At 39.0% G+C, this 16,893-nt stretch overlaps 1 protein-coding gene across 1 annotated transcript in view; it reads right to left on the bottom strand.

Moving 5' to 3' along the window:
• Positions 1–16,893, bottom strand: part of FOXP2 (forkhead box P2) — a 352,993-nt gene that overhangs the window by 37,812 nt on the left and 298,288 nt on the right. The window contains exons 9-10 of the mRNA XM_063134034.1: positions 13,988–14,092; positions 6,859–6,915 (exon numbers count right to left, since the gene is read on the bottom strand). Coding sequence (XP_062990104.1) covers positions 6,859–6,915; positions 13,988–14,092 — 162 coding nt within the window. The remainder of the gene's footprint in view (positions 1–6,858; positions 6,916–13,987; positions 14,093–16,893) is intronic.

Genomic DNA, 16,893 nt, shown 5'->3' with positions numbered 1-16,893 from the left:
TCTGAGCTTTATCATGTTCATCTAAATGTGGGTCTCATGGCTCTTACCAGGTTAAGCTTTCTCCCTGGAAACTTGATTTCCAAAGAACCTTCTCGACAAATGAAAACAGGTGATTTTTGGCTTGAAAAAGGTGTTTATTTGTTTGCTCAAGTTTCCGAGTAAAATAATAATTTGCTTCTAGAAGCAGGTGTCATACTTCAAGAACAACCAGCTGTGTAAATCAGTTTAAGTTTTTTTAAAAAAAATTAATCATGGCCTAATGACTGATCTTGAAATTACAGTAAACAGATAGAAAGTTAATTGATGTATTAATTTGCTGTGTGACACATCATGGAATTCTGGTCTGCACTTCACAGATATTTTTAAACTATGTCTATGATTTATTATTGCAATTAAGATCTTAGCAGTTGGGAGGGTTAATTTGATACAAATCTAAATTATTCACAGATTTCCAAATAAATATGACAGGGTAATTTTGAATCTAATAAATACGGGGATTAATTTTTAAGTAAAAATGACTGAAACACACTGATAGTTGAACCACATGTATCAATGAGTAACTATTGCCCTAACCTATGATATACCCATACATTTGTACATCCATATAGATTTTGAATGTATGTGTAACACATATTCCAAATTATAAATATGCTCTGATAAAAAGTGTAGAGTTAGCTACATCCATATTACAGAAGAGGTAAAAACAGTCTCTGCCATGAAAGACTACATCAGAGGGAAACTAGATAGATGATGACTCCAGTATTAATAACCATCTTTGGCACCTATCCTTCAGATTTCCTCTCTCTTACCAATAAGAGCCCACAAACCGCTTAATATAAACATACTGATTAATCCATATTTTGGCCTGCATTGGTGAATCCTTCAATGAAAACTGACTTGTGCTGGCCAGTGGCATCTATTTATTACGTTGGTTGAGAGGTAACGTAACGTAGTAGATAGTGTGCTCGACTTGGAAAGGAGAGAGCAGGGTTCAAATCCACACAACCATGAAGCTCACTGGGTGTTGTGTTATTTACCACCTCCCAATCAAACTACCTCACCGGGTTGCTCTGTTGATAAGTGGGAGGTAGATGTGATGCTATCGTACGCGTGTGTATTGGTGCTGCTGGCCCCCAGAGTGATCCCCGTCCTCCTCCCCTCTCCCCCACCTCTCTCACAGGGAGTCCAAACAATACCTTTCAAAGCACAGAGAACCCGTTCTGGGCTTGCCTAGACTAGTCTGGCCTGGTCCTGGAAGTTTTGTAGCTTCCTAAGCTGGGCGCCTATGCTCAGTACAACGAGGCAGGGTGTCTAGGAGGAGCGCTCTGACTTACTGCCAGAAATGGCCCTCTTCCTGTTCTGGCTCACTTGCGCTTATGCAGGACCTGGACGTTTAACTCCAAGGAGAGGTGCCCAGGCTGGGTGTTCATAGCCCATTGGGCTTGTTGTTTGTTAAGAAAGAGGAGGTGGTACCTGCATTGTGCAGAATATGTCTATCCCACTTTTTTTCTTGTTCACACAATGGTGATTACACTGGCTGGGTCTTCACAAATTATTTTTTAGAATGAAAAAAAATCAAGTATGTGTCTGGTAAGGTGTGTGTGTGGGGGGGGGGCATGGCTGGCTGGCTGGTAACAGGCTGGATGGGCAGTGGCAGGAGCCATGTGTGTGTGGCCGTATCCGGCATCTATTGACAGTTTTCGTATGTGTATGTTTGCTGTGTGGTCACTAGGTGAGAGTGGGGTGAATGTGTGAAAGTCTGGAGTACATGGATTTTTTGCCTGGACACATTGTGTATTTTTGCCTGTGGGAGTGTGGATTGCAGTCCCAGCTCCAGGTTTTTGAGGGTCCTTGGGCAAGACACCCTTGATGGACCCCCCCTGTGAGTCTACATTCTCACTGCTATTGTCACCAGCTGCTCTGGGTCCCCATCCTCTTACTCATTACTGCTACTTCTTGGTTGCTTGGCAAGCAGAGACCGGTGAGCAAGTAAGCAGTGGCATTTACTGCTCCTCCTTTGCATCACCACCATTATCTGGGACAGAGCAAAAGACAGCTAAACAAGCAAGTTGCAAAGGTGAAGAGGAGCAAGTCTGGAGGACTCTTGTCAGTGCGCCCATTGGTGAAGTGTGCACCTTTGGCAGGTGTCCAATTATGCCCACTGTTGACGTCAGCCGTGGTGGGGTATGTGGATTTTTGTCTGACGTAAATGTGGCATGGTTGGATTTCTGTCTGGAGTGAATGTGGTGTGCATGGATTTTTGGTTAGAGTGAATGGACTGCCCATGCACCCTATTCAATTTCCTTCTCTGTACAATGTGGGTAGTTGCTGGAACAGAAACGTGGTTCAAAAGGAGTGTTATTGACCCTGTTCAGATGACACAGGGTTAAGCACTTGGAGCTAAACATTATGGCTTAGCGTGACATGTGAACCATGACTTAGCATGTCATGTGAACCATTCCTAACCATGGTGGCTACATAACCACGTTTTAAACAGACTCATTAACCATTTGCTGCAAAAGGGTTAGTGACCTAACCATGGCTTAGCATGTTGTCTGAACAGACCCTTTGTGTGGATCATCATAATCATTATTAGCAAAGTAGTGATTTGTGGATGCTCTCAGAACTTGCTGCTCAGTATCCTCCTCCGCTGCCTCCGACTGACTGCATACTCAGCTTTACAGTCATGCTCTCTCAGTGTCCACTTTTGCCATGGGTTGCAATAGATTATTATTGCTGTTTTCGTTGCTATTTTATGTCACTATATGGATCCTGTCCCACACTTTTGCACTCATGATGTTAAAGTCACTTGATTTTCTGTGCTCGAATAGGAGAATATAGGTCAAATATGTGGCTGTGTGAATTCCCCCACCTGGTTTGCACTCATGCTCCTAAAGTTAATGTGCCTCAGTTTCTCCTTTCTGTGGTATGGGCTGCTGTGGATGGAAAAGAGTGCTCTGCCTCTGATGACCCTGCCTCCACCCTACCAAGCTTAGTGGGCATCAGCAACCACTAGTAGAATGAGATGCACTCTCCCTTGAATTCCTTGTGGGGAAGGACAGAATCATCATCATCATCATCATCATCATCATCATCATCATCATCATCTGTTGGCAATTGAGTGAAATAGAACATTGGCTTTATATAACAGTAACAATCCCAAATAAAATATCTGTGGGCTCACCTGTTGTTGTTTGTACAGGTATGCCAATATTGGAACTTATAGGACTGATGGGGTCAACAAGCCATGGAGGAAAACGGACTCTTAAGACCGCTTTCAGATTCCCATACAGCAACATGCCAATGGGGCCCATGAGAAAGGCATCAGCCCCATGTATATGAGTGTACATCAGCTAGAATGGGGGGCGGGGGGGAAATGAGGGCTACAGCATGTGTCTGGCTCCATACCTCTACCAAGTGGTTATTTCAGACATGGGGAAACAGGTGTTAAGCATAAAGGCTGAGGAAGATATATGTTCCAATTGGTAGGTATAAGGTGACCAAAGCTGTTATACACCCTAATCTCTGTTAAGATCTTATCTATGTGCTCAGAACTGTTTTCCTACAGAAATTACATCTGAATGGGCTTTCAGGAGGCCAGCTGGGGAACAGGAAATGAGGCCAGGTAGTGACAAGTTCTGAGTTCACCTAGGAGGTGTGGGAAGCATGCAACATAGCTTACGTTTGACCTGTTGTGGTAGTGAAGCTATAGAAGCCCAGTCTGGGGCTAATCAACATCTCCTCAAACTTAATTTGGGATATATCAAGTTTGCAGGTGGATTCTGTGTGACTGATGGAAAATTGGGGATATGTTGTGAAGCTTATCTTTTTGTTTTTGCTTTTCTTGCTGTGAGGATCAGTTACCTATGCAGCAAGTTAGGTTATCAGGTTGCTATCTATAACATACATTCTAGAACAAAGCTACAAATGAAATGGGTCTATTCAGAAATAAAAAAGTTGTGTATTCAACCCTCATAAATATAGAATATATTATTTTGCTTTAAGTCGACATTATTGAACAGCTTCAGGGCTTTGGAGTGTTAGAGTGCAATCCTATGCATGTTTAGACAGAAACAATCCTACAACTCCCAGCATGCCCCAGCCAGACATGCAGGACTGTTTTTTGGTTGAAATATGCATAAGATATGCACCCTTGGACATTTTCCTAACTGCAGGGAACTGTAGCTATATGGAGAATGGAGAGGAACAACTGGCAAAATAAAAGTTTTTATTGTACTATCTTTCAGATTATTTAGCTTGTAAAACGTCACTGTACGCAGACACTCAACTGCTAAACAGATGGCCTGACTTAAAATACCCTCCAGAAACTGCCAGATGTCAGTCCTAGAACATATGAAGTGCCAGATTTCAGTCCTAGAACATAATCAAGCCACAAAGGCAAGAGGGCTTCTGAGAATGTGAGAAGTGACTCTCCCTCAACAGTAAGTGCCAGCTTCCTGACATGTAGGATTAGAAGGAACCGTATGGATTGGTAGATGCATCTTCAAAGCAGGCTGGTTTCTGTTGCCTCTCTTTTTTAGAAGCTAAGTACTGGGCTAAAGAAGATTTCCATATATATGGAAATATCTGCTGCAAGAATATTATTATTTGATGATATAAATAACATGATTAAAATACCTCCAAATAGGGAGGGGTAGGGAACATTGTAGATTAGTTTAGAAGAGAGCCAACTGGTGAGTTAAAAAATTACTAGACTTTTGAAAAGGGTATCTATATTGGCATGAAACAAAAAGCAACTTGCATCAATGAAAGTTAGAATGGATTTAATTTCAGTCAAGTTTCCAACGGACACCTAGCCATTTCAATTAACCCCTGTGTAACTTGGTACTCTTGTCAGTCCCTGCTTAGAAGAATCCCAGGACTAAAATAGCAAAATGCTAGAGGTTAGGGCAGAGATACCTTGGCAGTGGTCTGTGGGGGAATTGAAACCAAACTTGTCTGAACTAAGTTCAACTCCAGTCAGTACTATTCTGAGCCTTACTTTAATGAGCTCTAAAACACACACACACACACACACACACACACACACACACACACACACACACTAACCAGATAGGATCACTGTTGTTACTTCTCATACAGCTAACTAAAGTCTAATGGAAATTCTTTACAAATATTTTAAAACAAAGGTTTATAAGATTTAAATTAAGTTTCCTCAATGCTTATAATTAAAAGGGTGAGTCCTCATTTTGCTGAAGGAAAAGTTAAGAGAACTGTACAAAATACACTTAAATTAACTGGATGGTACTTCACGCTGCAACCGTTATCATCTGCTTCTAACAGACATCAGTTATGGACAGTATTTAAAGAGCCCATTAGTAACTAGAGGGGGAAATCCTCTTCCCGTTATTTTAAAAGTATGCTGCTCTCTAAATACCTTTGAACATTTTATGAGATATTCACCACGAAAATCACACATATGAATACTGAATCCTCAAAACATTGCACTGACATATTGTTTCAAAGGTATTTCTATATGCAGAGAACAGAGAAGATTAGCTGTGAGGAAGACACTTTGGAACCTGCAATCTAGGATTGCGTACAGGCAAAATTCAGGAACTGAAATGGGTGATGGTTACATTTTCAGAGAGACCGCGACCTTTCACTCTAGGTGAATTTGGACTTGCGCTGTATGGGACCATAGTAAAAACTGAAACATGTTTAGGTTTATGATTATTTCATTATATTTAACTTAAGTGTTAATTAAAATTAGCTACACATGTGCAGCCCTTTTGTCTTCTTGTTGCAATTTTGCACAATTCTGTTAATAAACTTCTCAAATACAATGCATTACTTTCAGTGGCTTTTTTGTGTATCTGGTAGCTCTAGTCCTTCAACTTATTAGTTCATTCACATGATCAAGGAGAAGGTGAATTCTTTCAGGATATAAAATTCTATTCAGTGGTGAGAAAGTACTAGTTGTTGTTTTGTTTGGAAGTAGCCAGGGATTAATTTCTACTTCATTCATTCCAGGAAACAAAGCACATTATCTGATCAAAATGCTAAATACACATGTATACAATATCAATGTTGCATCTCTTGCCTGTGTATGTGTGTCATTGTTGAGAAAATTCAGGAGGTGTATATGACCCTCCTATTGGGAAAGTATGCCCAACTGCCATGGCTTATGGCACAAAGCCTCATGCTTTCTTTCCTGCACGGTCTCTTTGTTGTAGCACAGTCTGATGTTTTGGACTTCAACTACCATCAGTCCTAGTCAACAAGCCAGTGGTCAGGAATGCTGGGAGTTGTTAGGGATGGCATCAAGGGTAGGCAAGATTGGGCACCTGCTGAGGGCCCACACCCCAGCAGTGGCTACTGACAAGGGCCGCCTGGATTTGCTCCTCCACTTCACCATTGCTACTTGTTTGTTCACCTGTCTCTAGCTCTGGCCTGCACAGCAGTGGTGATGAGAAGGTGTAGCAGTAGATGCCACTGACTACTTGCTCATTGGCTCTCTGTCTGTCAAGCAAGCAAATGGTAGCAATGGTGGGAAAGCAGATAAGCAATAGCAGCTGGTGACAGTGGCAGTGAGAAGGTGAGGTAGGGGGCCCACCGAGGGTGTCTTGCACAAGAGCCCCCCAAAACTTGGAGCTGGCACTGGTTGCCCCCCGCCCCCAATTTTTTTTGGGAACGCACCAGGTTGGCAACTTCAAACAGCGGTTTGGAAAAGCTGAAACTAGTAGCCAGCACATCAGCTAGCTCTGTGAGTAAATTCTGGTGTATTTGTTATGGAGACCTGTTGGACATTGGACATTTTGAGGAACATACTCTCCCCCTTCCCATGCTTGGAGCAGCTTTGGAACTTGTTTAGAGTTTGTTTGTTTGTTTGTTTACCTTTTATTTACGTACATGAAAGGATGAGTCTTTATCCACATATTCACACAGGTAGCCCTTTAAAAAGAAAAAAGAGCAGTATGCTACCTCTCCCAAAGTATGCTACCATTCAATAACATTTTCCCCTTCCTTTGTCAGTATCCCCTGGGAGTGAAATTGACAAGACCAGAAGATGCTTGCAATCTGGACTGATCATTTCCACTGCTTCGTTGCATTGGATGGAACCAGAGCAAGCAGTGCAATCTGGAATGGGGAAGAGGATTTTCTCCCATGCAGTGTGAGGTTCTCCCACGTTGCTATGCACTATGCTTCTGCAGTTATCAACCGACGAGTGCGGGAGACTGAGGCAGTGCTACGGCAAAGTTATGGGGGAAGAAGCTCTCACTGCTGTTGCTTCTCAGAAATGATTGCCCTGTATACAAACCAAGAATAAAACCAGAAACAATACAATACCCAATGCATGTATTATTATTTTTACCTTGAATGCTATTGAGAAAGAACATCCTAATCCAACTCAATATGCACAGAATTCTTTTTTAGAAGCTGAAGCTGTCCTAAGCAGCTGTTTGGTATCCAAAGGGAAGTATAGGAAACTGCCTTGTATCGCGTCAAACCAGCAGTCCATCTTCCTCAGTACTGTCTACACTGACTGGGTTTCAGGCAGGGATATTTCCCAGTCCTGCCTGGAGATGCCAGGGACTGAACCTGCAGGAAGGCTGAACCGAGCACCCCCTCCGCCCACACTCATTGCCCTTGGAAGCAGTGATGACTTTTAGCTTTGAAAAAGGGATTCCCAGCTTGTGGAGTAGAGATAGGAAAGGCAGATCCAGCCTCTAGTTACACGTGCGGTGGTTTCCCATCCAGCTATGGAGCCGACATCCGCACACCTCATGCCCAAGCCTAGCAGGATGAAGGCGCACTTGTTTACATTTGAGTTCTAATTCATCTTTGTATATTTAAAGAACTAAAAACCTGCAAAATGTTTGCATTTATGTGCTCAAGTCTTACAGAGACCTATTCAATTTATCTGTGCTGCTTTTATTAGGCTAGCGACTGTAGACTACAATAATAGTCAATGAGGTTTTGTCTTGATTGAATTTTTCAGTAGAACACAAAAGAACCTTGCCATTAAAATAGTCCTTTATTCTCCTGTATGAAGGCGAAAGGTTTTTAAAGTGTTGTGATGTTCAGTAATGAGCTTCTATCTAAATTATCATTGGTGACAAACTCACAAAGCACTTTGAGGACACATAGTTATGAAATGCCAGAGCTGCCACTTTCTTTCCTGTAATTATAGGCTAGCTTGCAGCCCTTCAATGATCATTTATAGAACAGCCTCCAGTGGATTACTGAGAACTTGAAAAACACATACATACCTCTGCCACATCTCCCTTCTCCTTTGCTTGCTATTGTTTACCAGTGATATGTAAAATAATGGGGCCTATTCATTTCCCCGTCTTAATTATGCCAATCAAAGTACAGAAATAGTGCCGGATATAAATACAATGCAAGAGGACTAAATAAATACGCTAGAAATTAACATGAAATTATGAATTCATGTATTTATGACTATTTTACACTCAAATTATTCTCTTTTATGCTTTTACAACCATCTCAGGTACATATTGCTGTTCAAAAATTCTCTATGATTTATAAATCAAGAATGAGATAATACTGAAAAATGAGAGGATTGGTGGATTTTCTCAGTCAGTGCCTAATTGCTGTTTCAAAATGCATATGCAAAGGGACATTTCATTAATCATTTAATCATGTCCCTTGCAGGAAGTTGGAACTAATGTTGCAAATACCCTTTTCATATGAATGCTCCATAATACTATCTTATGCATTTGATATATTGCATATGTCATAAATTATAGCTGCTTCAAAAAGAACCAAGTGGGTTGTTATCCCTGAAGATGCTTGTTACAAAACCTTTATTAAGTTTTTTCCCCCTCTGACTTATTGCTGGTTCTTTTTCACAGCTTCATTCTAGCCCCCAATAATGCTCTTTCTGATGGCAAAGGTCTGTAAATTACCCATGCAATCACCAACACCATTTCACAGACCTGTTCTACTTCTACTGGTCTGCTAACAAGGCGATTACACACAAATTACTGAATGCCTATGAAATATTTAAATGCATTCTACTCTACTATGCATTAATAAGAGCAAAGCAAGCGCTGGAATTCTGGTGAGCTCCAGTCCCTAATGTCCCTTAATGAGCCTCTTACTGTGACTGCAGTTCAAACAGAGAGGTGAAGAAAAAAAATGCAAAGGGTGCCTTCAGAAAGGCAGCACTGAACAAACACTGTGCGAGCCAGTTCTAATTTATGGGTCACTTTATAGGTATATTGATTTTTGTTTTCAAAATGGAATAAATGATGTGGTCGACTGATGTTCTTTCAAAACTGCATGAATCTCTGTGTAAGCTGCCAGACTTGCACATGGAAAAATATAAATATGCAGTCATATTTCTAAGGAAACAATTAGGAAAACATTCTTGCCCGACTCCCTCTCTCTCTCTATTAATGACCCTCCTTCCAGTTGTCTAATGTTTATTTTTCTTGTTCGATAGGCTTTAGGGATGTTATGTGCCAGTTTACCCTGCAATATTACAAACTATTAAACAAATTTTAACATTAGAATCTAAAATTTATTGTAAATTCTAAAGACAAAATGGGGATCAGCTTTAAACCCAAAGTTTTCGGAGCCCGTTTCAGCAACATGTTTCACTTAGACATCAGTGACGTCTGATTTATTTTTCATCAAGCTTTAATGTTTAAATACTGAAAGGAGTTTAAATACAAAATGTGTTTGCATGTATGTCACTATTTATTTAGTTAATTGTGTCAGATGTCTTAGTTTTGAGGGACGATGGCACTGTCACCCAAAGAAACAACATTCTGACAAGTTCAAAGAATACCTTCTTGAGGTCATAATTTTGGAACCAGCCTGCCTAGTCAAAGCCAAACAAAATCCACACGATATGTAAGGGAGCACATAACAACAACCTCTCTCTCTCTTTGAGTGTAAGCGTGTATGTGGGTTAAGAGAAAAACTCATATGAAGTTTGATGCCTAATTAATTTATATTACCCTTTCCGTTACATTTAGTTGCCATCCTTTGAAGATTCTGTTAAGAAAAGCAATCTTTCCTGTGGTAAGCAGCCCTATCTTCTGCTACGGCATGATTTTTTTCTTTCTTTTCCTCAACACTAACAATTCTGTCTCTATAGAAGAAAACATTGCCTGTCTTTGTACTGTAGATCATGTTTTGTTTTGCTGGCGTCTGCTGCACGCAGGTTAAAGAACGCTTGTCTGCTGGCTGGAATGCTATAGTGTAAACCTTTTGATTTAAAGCTCTAAAAGTCAAATCCATCTACACTCAAACTGACTTAGGACCAATGGAATGATAATTAGTTTTGCAGACAAAATACACCAAAGTTTTGTCATATGTTATTACGTTCTGACATTTATAAGACAGTAATGAAGAACTACTATTAAATGCTTTTAGTGATCTTCGGGGCTCCTTGCTTGGTGACCGGCAAAATGGTTAGTTTCTGTCAACACCTGTTTTATAGTAAAATTCCAAACAAATTCTTAAACATTTTTGGCAGTCTTTTAATCACTTTCTTCATTGCTCAGTATTCTGTTCAATAGTTGTTCTCTTTGCAATTGTGCAATAATATTTTCTGACCAGACTTTAAATTTTGATGTTTTTCTTCTGCCAGAAAGAATTAATTTTACAGAATTGCTTTTGTTGAATGGATCACATGCTTATGAGTAACTGTAATGTTATACCCCTTCATCAAGACTGAAAATCACCCAACAACTTCTTATGGCTGGGTGTCCCAAGCTACAGGATATCAAAAGACTGGAATAGTTTGTCAGTGTGTCTGCCTGATAAAACTTTATGGGGAAAGCTGGGTATGATTGTTTGAAAATAACAGGCAAGTATTATTAATCTCATTCATGTCTTCCGTTGCATGCAAGGTGTAATTTTGAAAATTCTAAACATCTCAGTGCAAAGAAATATAATTACATTTGTCATCAAAATACTGACTACTGGAGGAACAAAAATGAAGGTATAAAAACCTTTCATGGCTATAAGTCATATTCTGTAAATTATTCTTCACTTCACTCCAAATCCTTTCTATTATTAAAAAAAAATGAACCAAAGCCACTGTGTTTTCTATCTTAATCCTCCTTCTCAAATGCCTCAGCACAGCTGTTTTTTGGGTTATAAAAAATAAATAAATAAAACCAGCATGAAGGCATCAACTTAAACTGGTTTCTGAACATGTTAGAATTCATTTTATATAACACAGCCTCTTCAAATTTGTTACAAGCATATTGTAGAGATGGACACTAGATTTGGGTAGCATTCCTTATGAATATTTTATTTCAGTACAGTATACTTGCATTAGCTTTATTAACAAGGGCCACACTGTTTCCAAGGCAGAACCTACGGCATTCTTACAAAGATTAGACTAAGAGCAAGGCCTTGAAAACTACTGCCATTAGACCTGTCGTCCCCTATAAAGTTAATGGATTGGAAAAAAAATAGCCATTCTTTGGGTCTAAAAGTTGAAGATGAATTGAAATAAAAGGTTTTTAATTAAAACGGGACTTTGCTTTGTGAGCAAAGAAAGGTACTAAGGGGGTGCTAAATGTAAGGAGATTCAGACTTTAAGACTACTGCAACATATTAACTATTAAAATAGAAAGAGGCTGATATTTTAATCTCTCTGATTTTGTATTTATGTCTAATGGATATATACAATGTTTTCAACTGGCATTTTTGTTGGATTAGGGCAGGTCTTACAGCTTCTGGGCTGTATACAATCCGCCAGGTGCTGGATACTCTCTACACTCCTTGTGTTTTGTGGCCTAAGGCAGGTAGGGGGTACAAGTACCTGATATGGAAGGGTACATATAGTTAAGGGATACATGTTTGACAGGTCTAGATCAGAGGACAGAAACTCGGAAGTCAAGTGCAATATCATGGCCTGACACAAGAACAATCAGGATGTTCTCCTTAATGAGTCACACAGTTCAGCAAAAATGGGAACAATAGTAATCACAGAAGTACATTACTGTTAATCAAAATGTTTCTAGTGCCCATGGATTATAAAACCAGAGACCTACAAAATAACTGTGGAAGCAGTGAGCCAAGCATTAACATCACTAGACCCTGAAAGGATGGAAGTATTTATAAAAATTAGTTTTGCTTGGAGAGGAAAAGGCTTGAGCTAAGTTGGCTAAAACTCTTGGTATCAATTATGCTTAGAACAATATATGCAGTATGTAGGTTATTTTCACATGGAATAATTTCCAGCAGCTTATATAAATCCCACACACAAACAGTAACCTCTTTAATCTACAAACAGAAACTGTATAGATTAAGCTCATTCTTCTAAAACTGGGCAGAAATCTCTAAAATTACTCTTTATAGTACACCTAAAAGCTATGCTTCGTACACATAAAAAGGTAGAAATTAAAAAGTGAAATAGGAAGGTAAATATAATTTACCCTAAAATACATAAAGATATATTTGTGTAAGCATTAAGACAAACAAAAATATAGCTCTCTTCTGAAGTCATTATGTTGCTGTGCATCTGTGCCTTGCTGTTAGGCTGCTGTTTCTATATACCCTGGTTGTATACCGTTTGTAAACAGGCCTTTCTGCTATTTCTACCAACATCCTGGCAACAAAGCAGTGCAATTTCAAATGAGCTAATTAACTTAATTGTTGATGAAGCATGAAGCAGTTCATTCACCCTGTTAGCTGCACCATGACAACACAAGAGCCTCAGCTTGTGAAGTTACTCATCTATATAAACCTATCTATAACTTTCCATTAGGGTTCTTTGTACAGTAAAGCCCTGTATGCCTGTTCTATCAAAGATCACTCCATTTGGGTTCAGCCCTCTTAGTGTACACAGAATGACAATCCTAGGTAATTACACAAACTTTACAAAATTGGTGATCTTTCATTAACTAGATACTTTTCTTTTCATTTTAAAAAGGCACACTTCACCCATTCATGTTTAATTTTAAAAATGTTGCACATCTATAGGCCATATTCTGAAGAAGGGCACTAGCAAATGAATCGGATTTTTCTTCTTCCTTTCTTTCTAAATAGCAGCCCCCCACACACACTATTTGAAATATGGAACATATTTAAACCGGAAGGAAATGTAAAAACAGGCTGCAATGTGTCACAGGGAGGGTGTGTGGTCTGAAAGAATTCCCCAGCACACACTGCAACCTCTCACAAGAATGCATGGAGGCTTGCTGGAGTTGAGGACACAGGCTGTAGCTTCAGTTGGGATGTTCTGTACCTGATCCAGGGCTTCTCTTGATGTATGCGATATTGAAGTTACTGAGCTTGTGCATGATAAGTGCTCGGATGTTGTTCTGAATATTTACTGTTGGGTTATTTTCTCGCGGAAAAGGGGCATACCAGATCGAATGGAACCTAATCTAATCTAACTCCCATGGGAGCTCTAATATGAATGAGGACCTCTAGTGTCAGTGAAGGCTTTTCCATTGACTTCAGTGTTAGGAAAGCTTTGCACATGAGTCCCTTGGTGCATGGATGGTGATGCATCAAAGTAAAGTAAATCAAGAGGCTTCCTCGTGCAGAAGCTCTGCGGGTGCACCAGAGCTTCCACATAACTTTGGCGTAGGGCCATAGGATGATCAATACCAGAGGGGAAACCCTTTTGTAAGCTACACTAAAATCACTGAGCATGCTCATGAGCAAATTATTTAAAGAGCTGGATACAAAGGCACATTTGTTTTTCTAACAAGTCTAGATAGTACATACCTCTATACACAGTTGCATATATCTTTTCTGTTAAATATGTAATCAAAAGGCTTTCTTCAAATAGTCTGAGGGTACATTTCAGCAAAGAAGTAGGGTAAACATTTGCCACTAAAAGCTTGCAGAAATATTTTATGTGAAATAAAGAGTAACAACTCAGCCTTCTACAGCTGACCTTATCTGGTTGCTTGGCACACAAACCAATAATATTCTATCTTTACAGTTGAGTTTTACTTGATATCCTCGTAGCTTTACACAATTCGCTTTAACCAATGAAAAAATAAAATAAAAATAAACTTACTTTAAAAACTGTCCAAAATCTTCACAAATACTTTCACATCCAGGCCATTTGCAAACTCCATGGCCATATAGAGTATGAGAGGCTCCAGTCTCCTCATGTGATGAGCTGTGGTAAAAGAATATGGCATCAGATTCATCTCAAAAGCCATAATAGTTGGAGGCTTCTAGTGCCTGTCAGGTTACGATCAGTGACAAACAGGTCAAAACAGGTCAATTCAGCTCAGAGCAGTCAGGAAAATCTAAGCGTTCTGCTGAATAGTTCAACTGCCAAGACTAGATGATGTTCTAATTAGAGAAGAAACAGAGCCAAAGATGACTGTTAATAAAGGATAAAAGACTGTATTATACAGTATGCTAATTTTGTCATATGACCTCAGTATAACATTTTAACTCTAAATAAAAAAAATCACTCACAATGAAATCCTTCTGCAACAGAAGGATTTAAGATGACCATTAGAGACCTATAAATGTTTCTGTACTTATTTTAATTTTTGTTAATATAATAGAGTTTGTCATCTTAACTAATGATTTTATTCCAGGGCAATGTTTTCACAAGTTGCTTGATGTTGTATATCCAAACAACAATATGTTTAATTCTCTTTTCTCAAAAAAGTCCATCATTTCAGTAATTATTAGTGTCATTTTCTTTTTTTCTTACACAATGCTGCAGACTGTCCCTTTGTTCCAGAAAAATCAACCACCCTTTTTGATGTATAATCAAACAGTAACCTTAATTGGAAATGCCAAAATGAAAAGTACCTCTAGATAGTATCACTTTAAAATAATGAAAGGTAATAAGATAAATATGCTGTAATACACCAACAACGAATGCACTTTGTTTACTGCCTACAGTTCCTTTTCTAAGCTAGCTTACTTTCAAATGGACATATGATCCCATGTAAACAACTGTACTGAACAGCCTTGGGAGTCATGGCCCTACCATCTCTTCTACTTGTCTAAAAATATCATAAATGTGTAAACAAGTGATAGTGAAAGAAAAGCAATATAGATTCTTTTAAAAAATCTGTATTACAAATATTCTTTTTTCATACAAGGGATTAAGTTTTATTGTGCTTTGTAAAATGTAAAGGCGCTATGTAGCTAGCTTTTTTAATTTATTTTTTTTTAGTTTTGGTTCTGGTTACACAAGTCAAATAATAAGTCGTACATTTAATATAACTAATCATTAACTTACTTAATACCCTTTGTTCCCTTACTCCCCCCTTTTAAACCTCTTAGACCCTAGGTCACCCTTTTACTGGCTGTGTTTTCTTTCTCCCTTGTCAGGGGCGGGACCTACTTTCGTTAAACCTATGTTCTCCATAACTCTATATATGCCGATGGAGACATTCTCCCATGTTCAGCTTTATTTACAAGATCAATTAATTTCCTCCATACCCCTTCAAATTTGTTTTCATTTGATTGTCCTTGCACTATCCTTAACTTTTGAGTAAGTTTTTCTAACAAAGTGATCTACCATACTCTCTGATACCAGTTTTCAATACAAAGCTTTACCATCTTTCCAATGCTTGGCTATCAACCATCTTGTCACTAACAATAGATGACTTACTAATTCCTTACTTAGCAGGTTCATGTCTAATCCTTTATATAAATTTAGCAAGGCTAGATGTGGAGATGGGTGAACCCATTGTCCGGTTATTGAACTAATCTCTTGGAACATTGATATCCAAAAGTCATTTACCTTAGGGCAGGACCACCACATATGTATAGATGTTCCTGTGCCCGAGCATCCCCTCTAACACTCTGGGGATGTCCCTGGGCTTATCACAGATAGTTTCCTTGGTGTTAGATACTATCTATGTGACAATTTTAATTAATTCCTTATTTTTAATTGATATTGTTTTAAATGGATACCTTTTCCACAATGCATTCCAATGTTTTTTCTCTATGGATTCTGAGATCTGTTTCCCACACCATCCAGAGTGAATCTTTTATACCGACTTCCTGAGCTATTAACCATTTATATAAATTAGAGGTCAAATAAATATAATAAACATGTACAACTCCAGAGTTACACCTCCATTGCTCCTTTGCAAAATCATATACTCAGATAAAAGCATCTAGGCACCATCTATCCATGCATGGAAGCTGAAAGATAATTCTAGATTCAACCCATGTATCCAAATTACACCTTCTGCAAAACTTTCTAAAACTGATGAACTTGCCTTACCTTCAGCAATCCTTCAGCTTAACCACTTTTTGTCTGATGGGCATTTTCACAAGTAATATGACCAACAATCCAGGTAAAGTTAGTCATGACTAACACCACAATCCTCAACATGGTCACTCAGCAGTAAGTCCCACTGAGTTCAATGGAATTTCCTTAGCCAGGCATATGCCTTAAAACCTATTGAATAATGGGACGTTAGTTGACTAATTTCAAAAGACTAGAGCCAATGGGTTGGATCCAGAGGAGCTTCCTCCATCTGAAGAAGATTCTTCCTTGGATGTAATAAGATCCTCTGGATTCAACTTAATGTCCAGAAGGTATTCATAGTCTGGACCTGAACAATGGCTAGGTATTTACCACCAATGGCACACCTTTCAGTTACAATTCCAACAAGCTCTGTGACTTCCATTAGTTTCAGTGTGACTTGTCAGAACCCTTAGACAAGCCCCACCAAAATGAAAGAAAAGCACTGTGTGTAGTAGTTACAGGGATTGGGGAGAGCCAGGTCCAAATCCTCAATCACCTATGAAGCTTGCTGTGTGAACTTAGTCCACTGATACTCCCTCAGCTTAACCTACCTCACAAGATGTTGTGTGATAAATAGGGTGAAGAAAAACCATTTATGTAACCCTAAACTTCTTGGAGGAAAGGCAGGATAGAAATGTAATAAAATAAATAAGATTGGACAGCCATAATATTTGTCGAACTCCATCTTT

This window comes from Elgaria multicarinata, chromosome 9, assembly GCF_023053635.1.
Source record: "Elgaria multicarinata webbii isolate HBS135686 ecotype San Diego chromosome 9, rElgMul1.1.pri, whole genome shotgun sequence".
NCBI classification, from domain to species: Eukaryota; Metazoa; Chordata; class Lepidosauria; order Squamata; family Anguidae; genus Elgaria; species Elgaria multicarinata.
The sequence above is the reverse complement of the archived record's forward strand: the minus strand, read 5'-3'. Positions and strand labels throughout refer to the sequence as shown.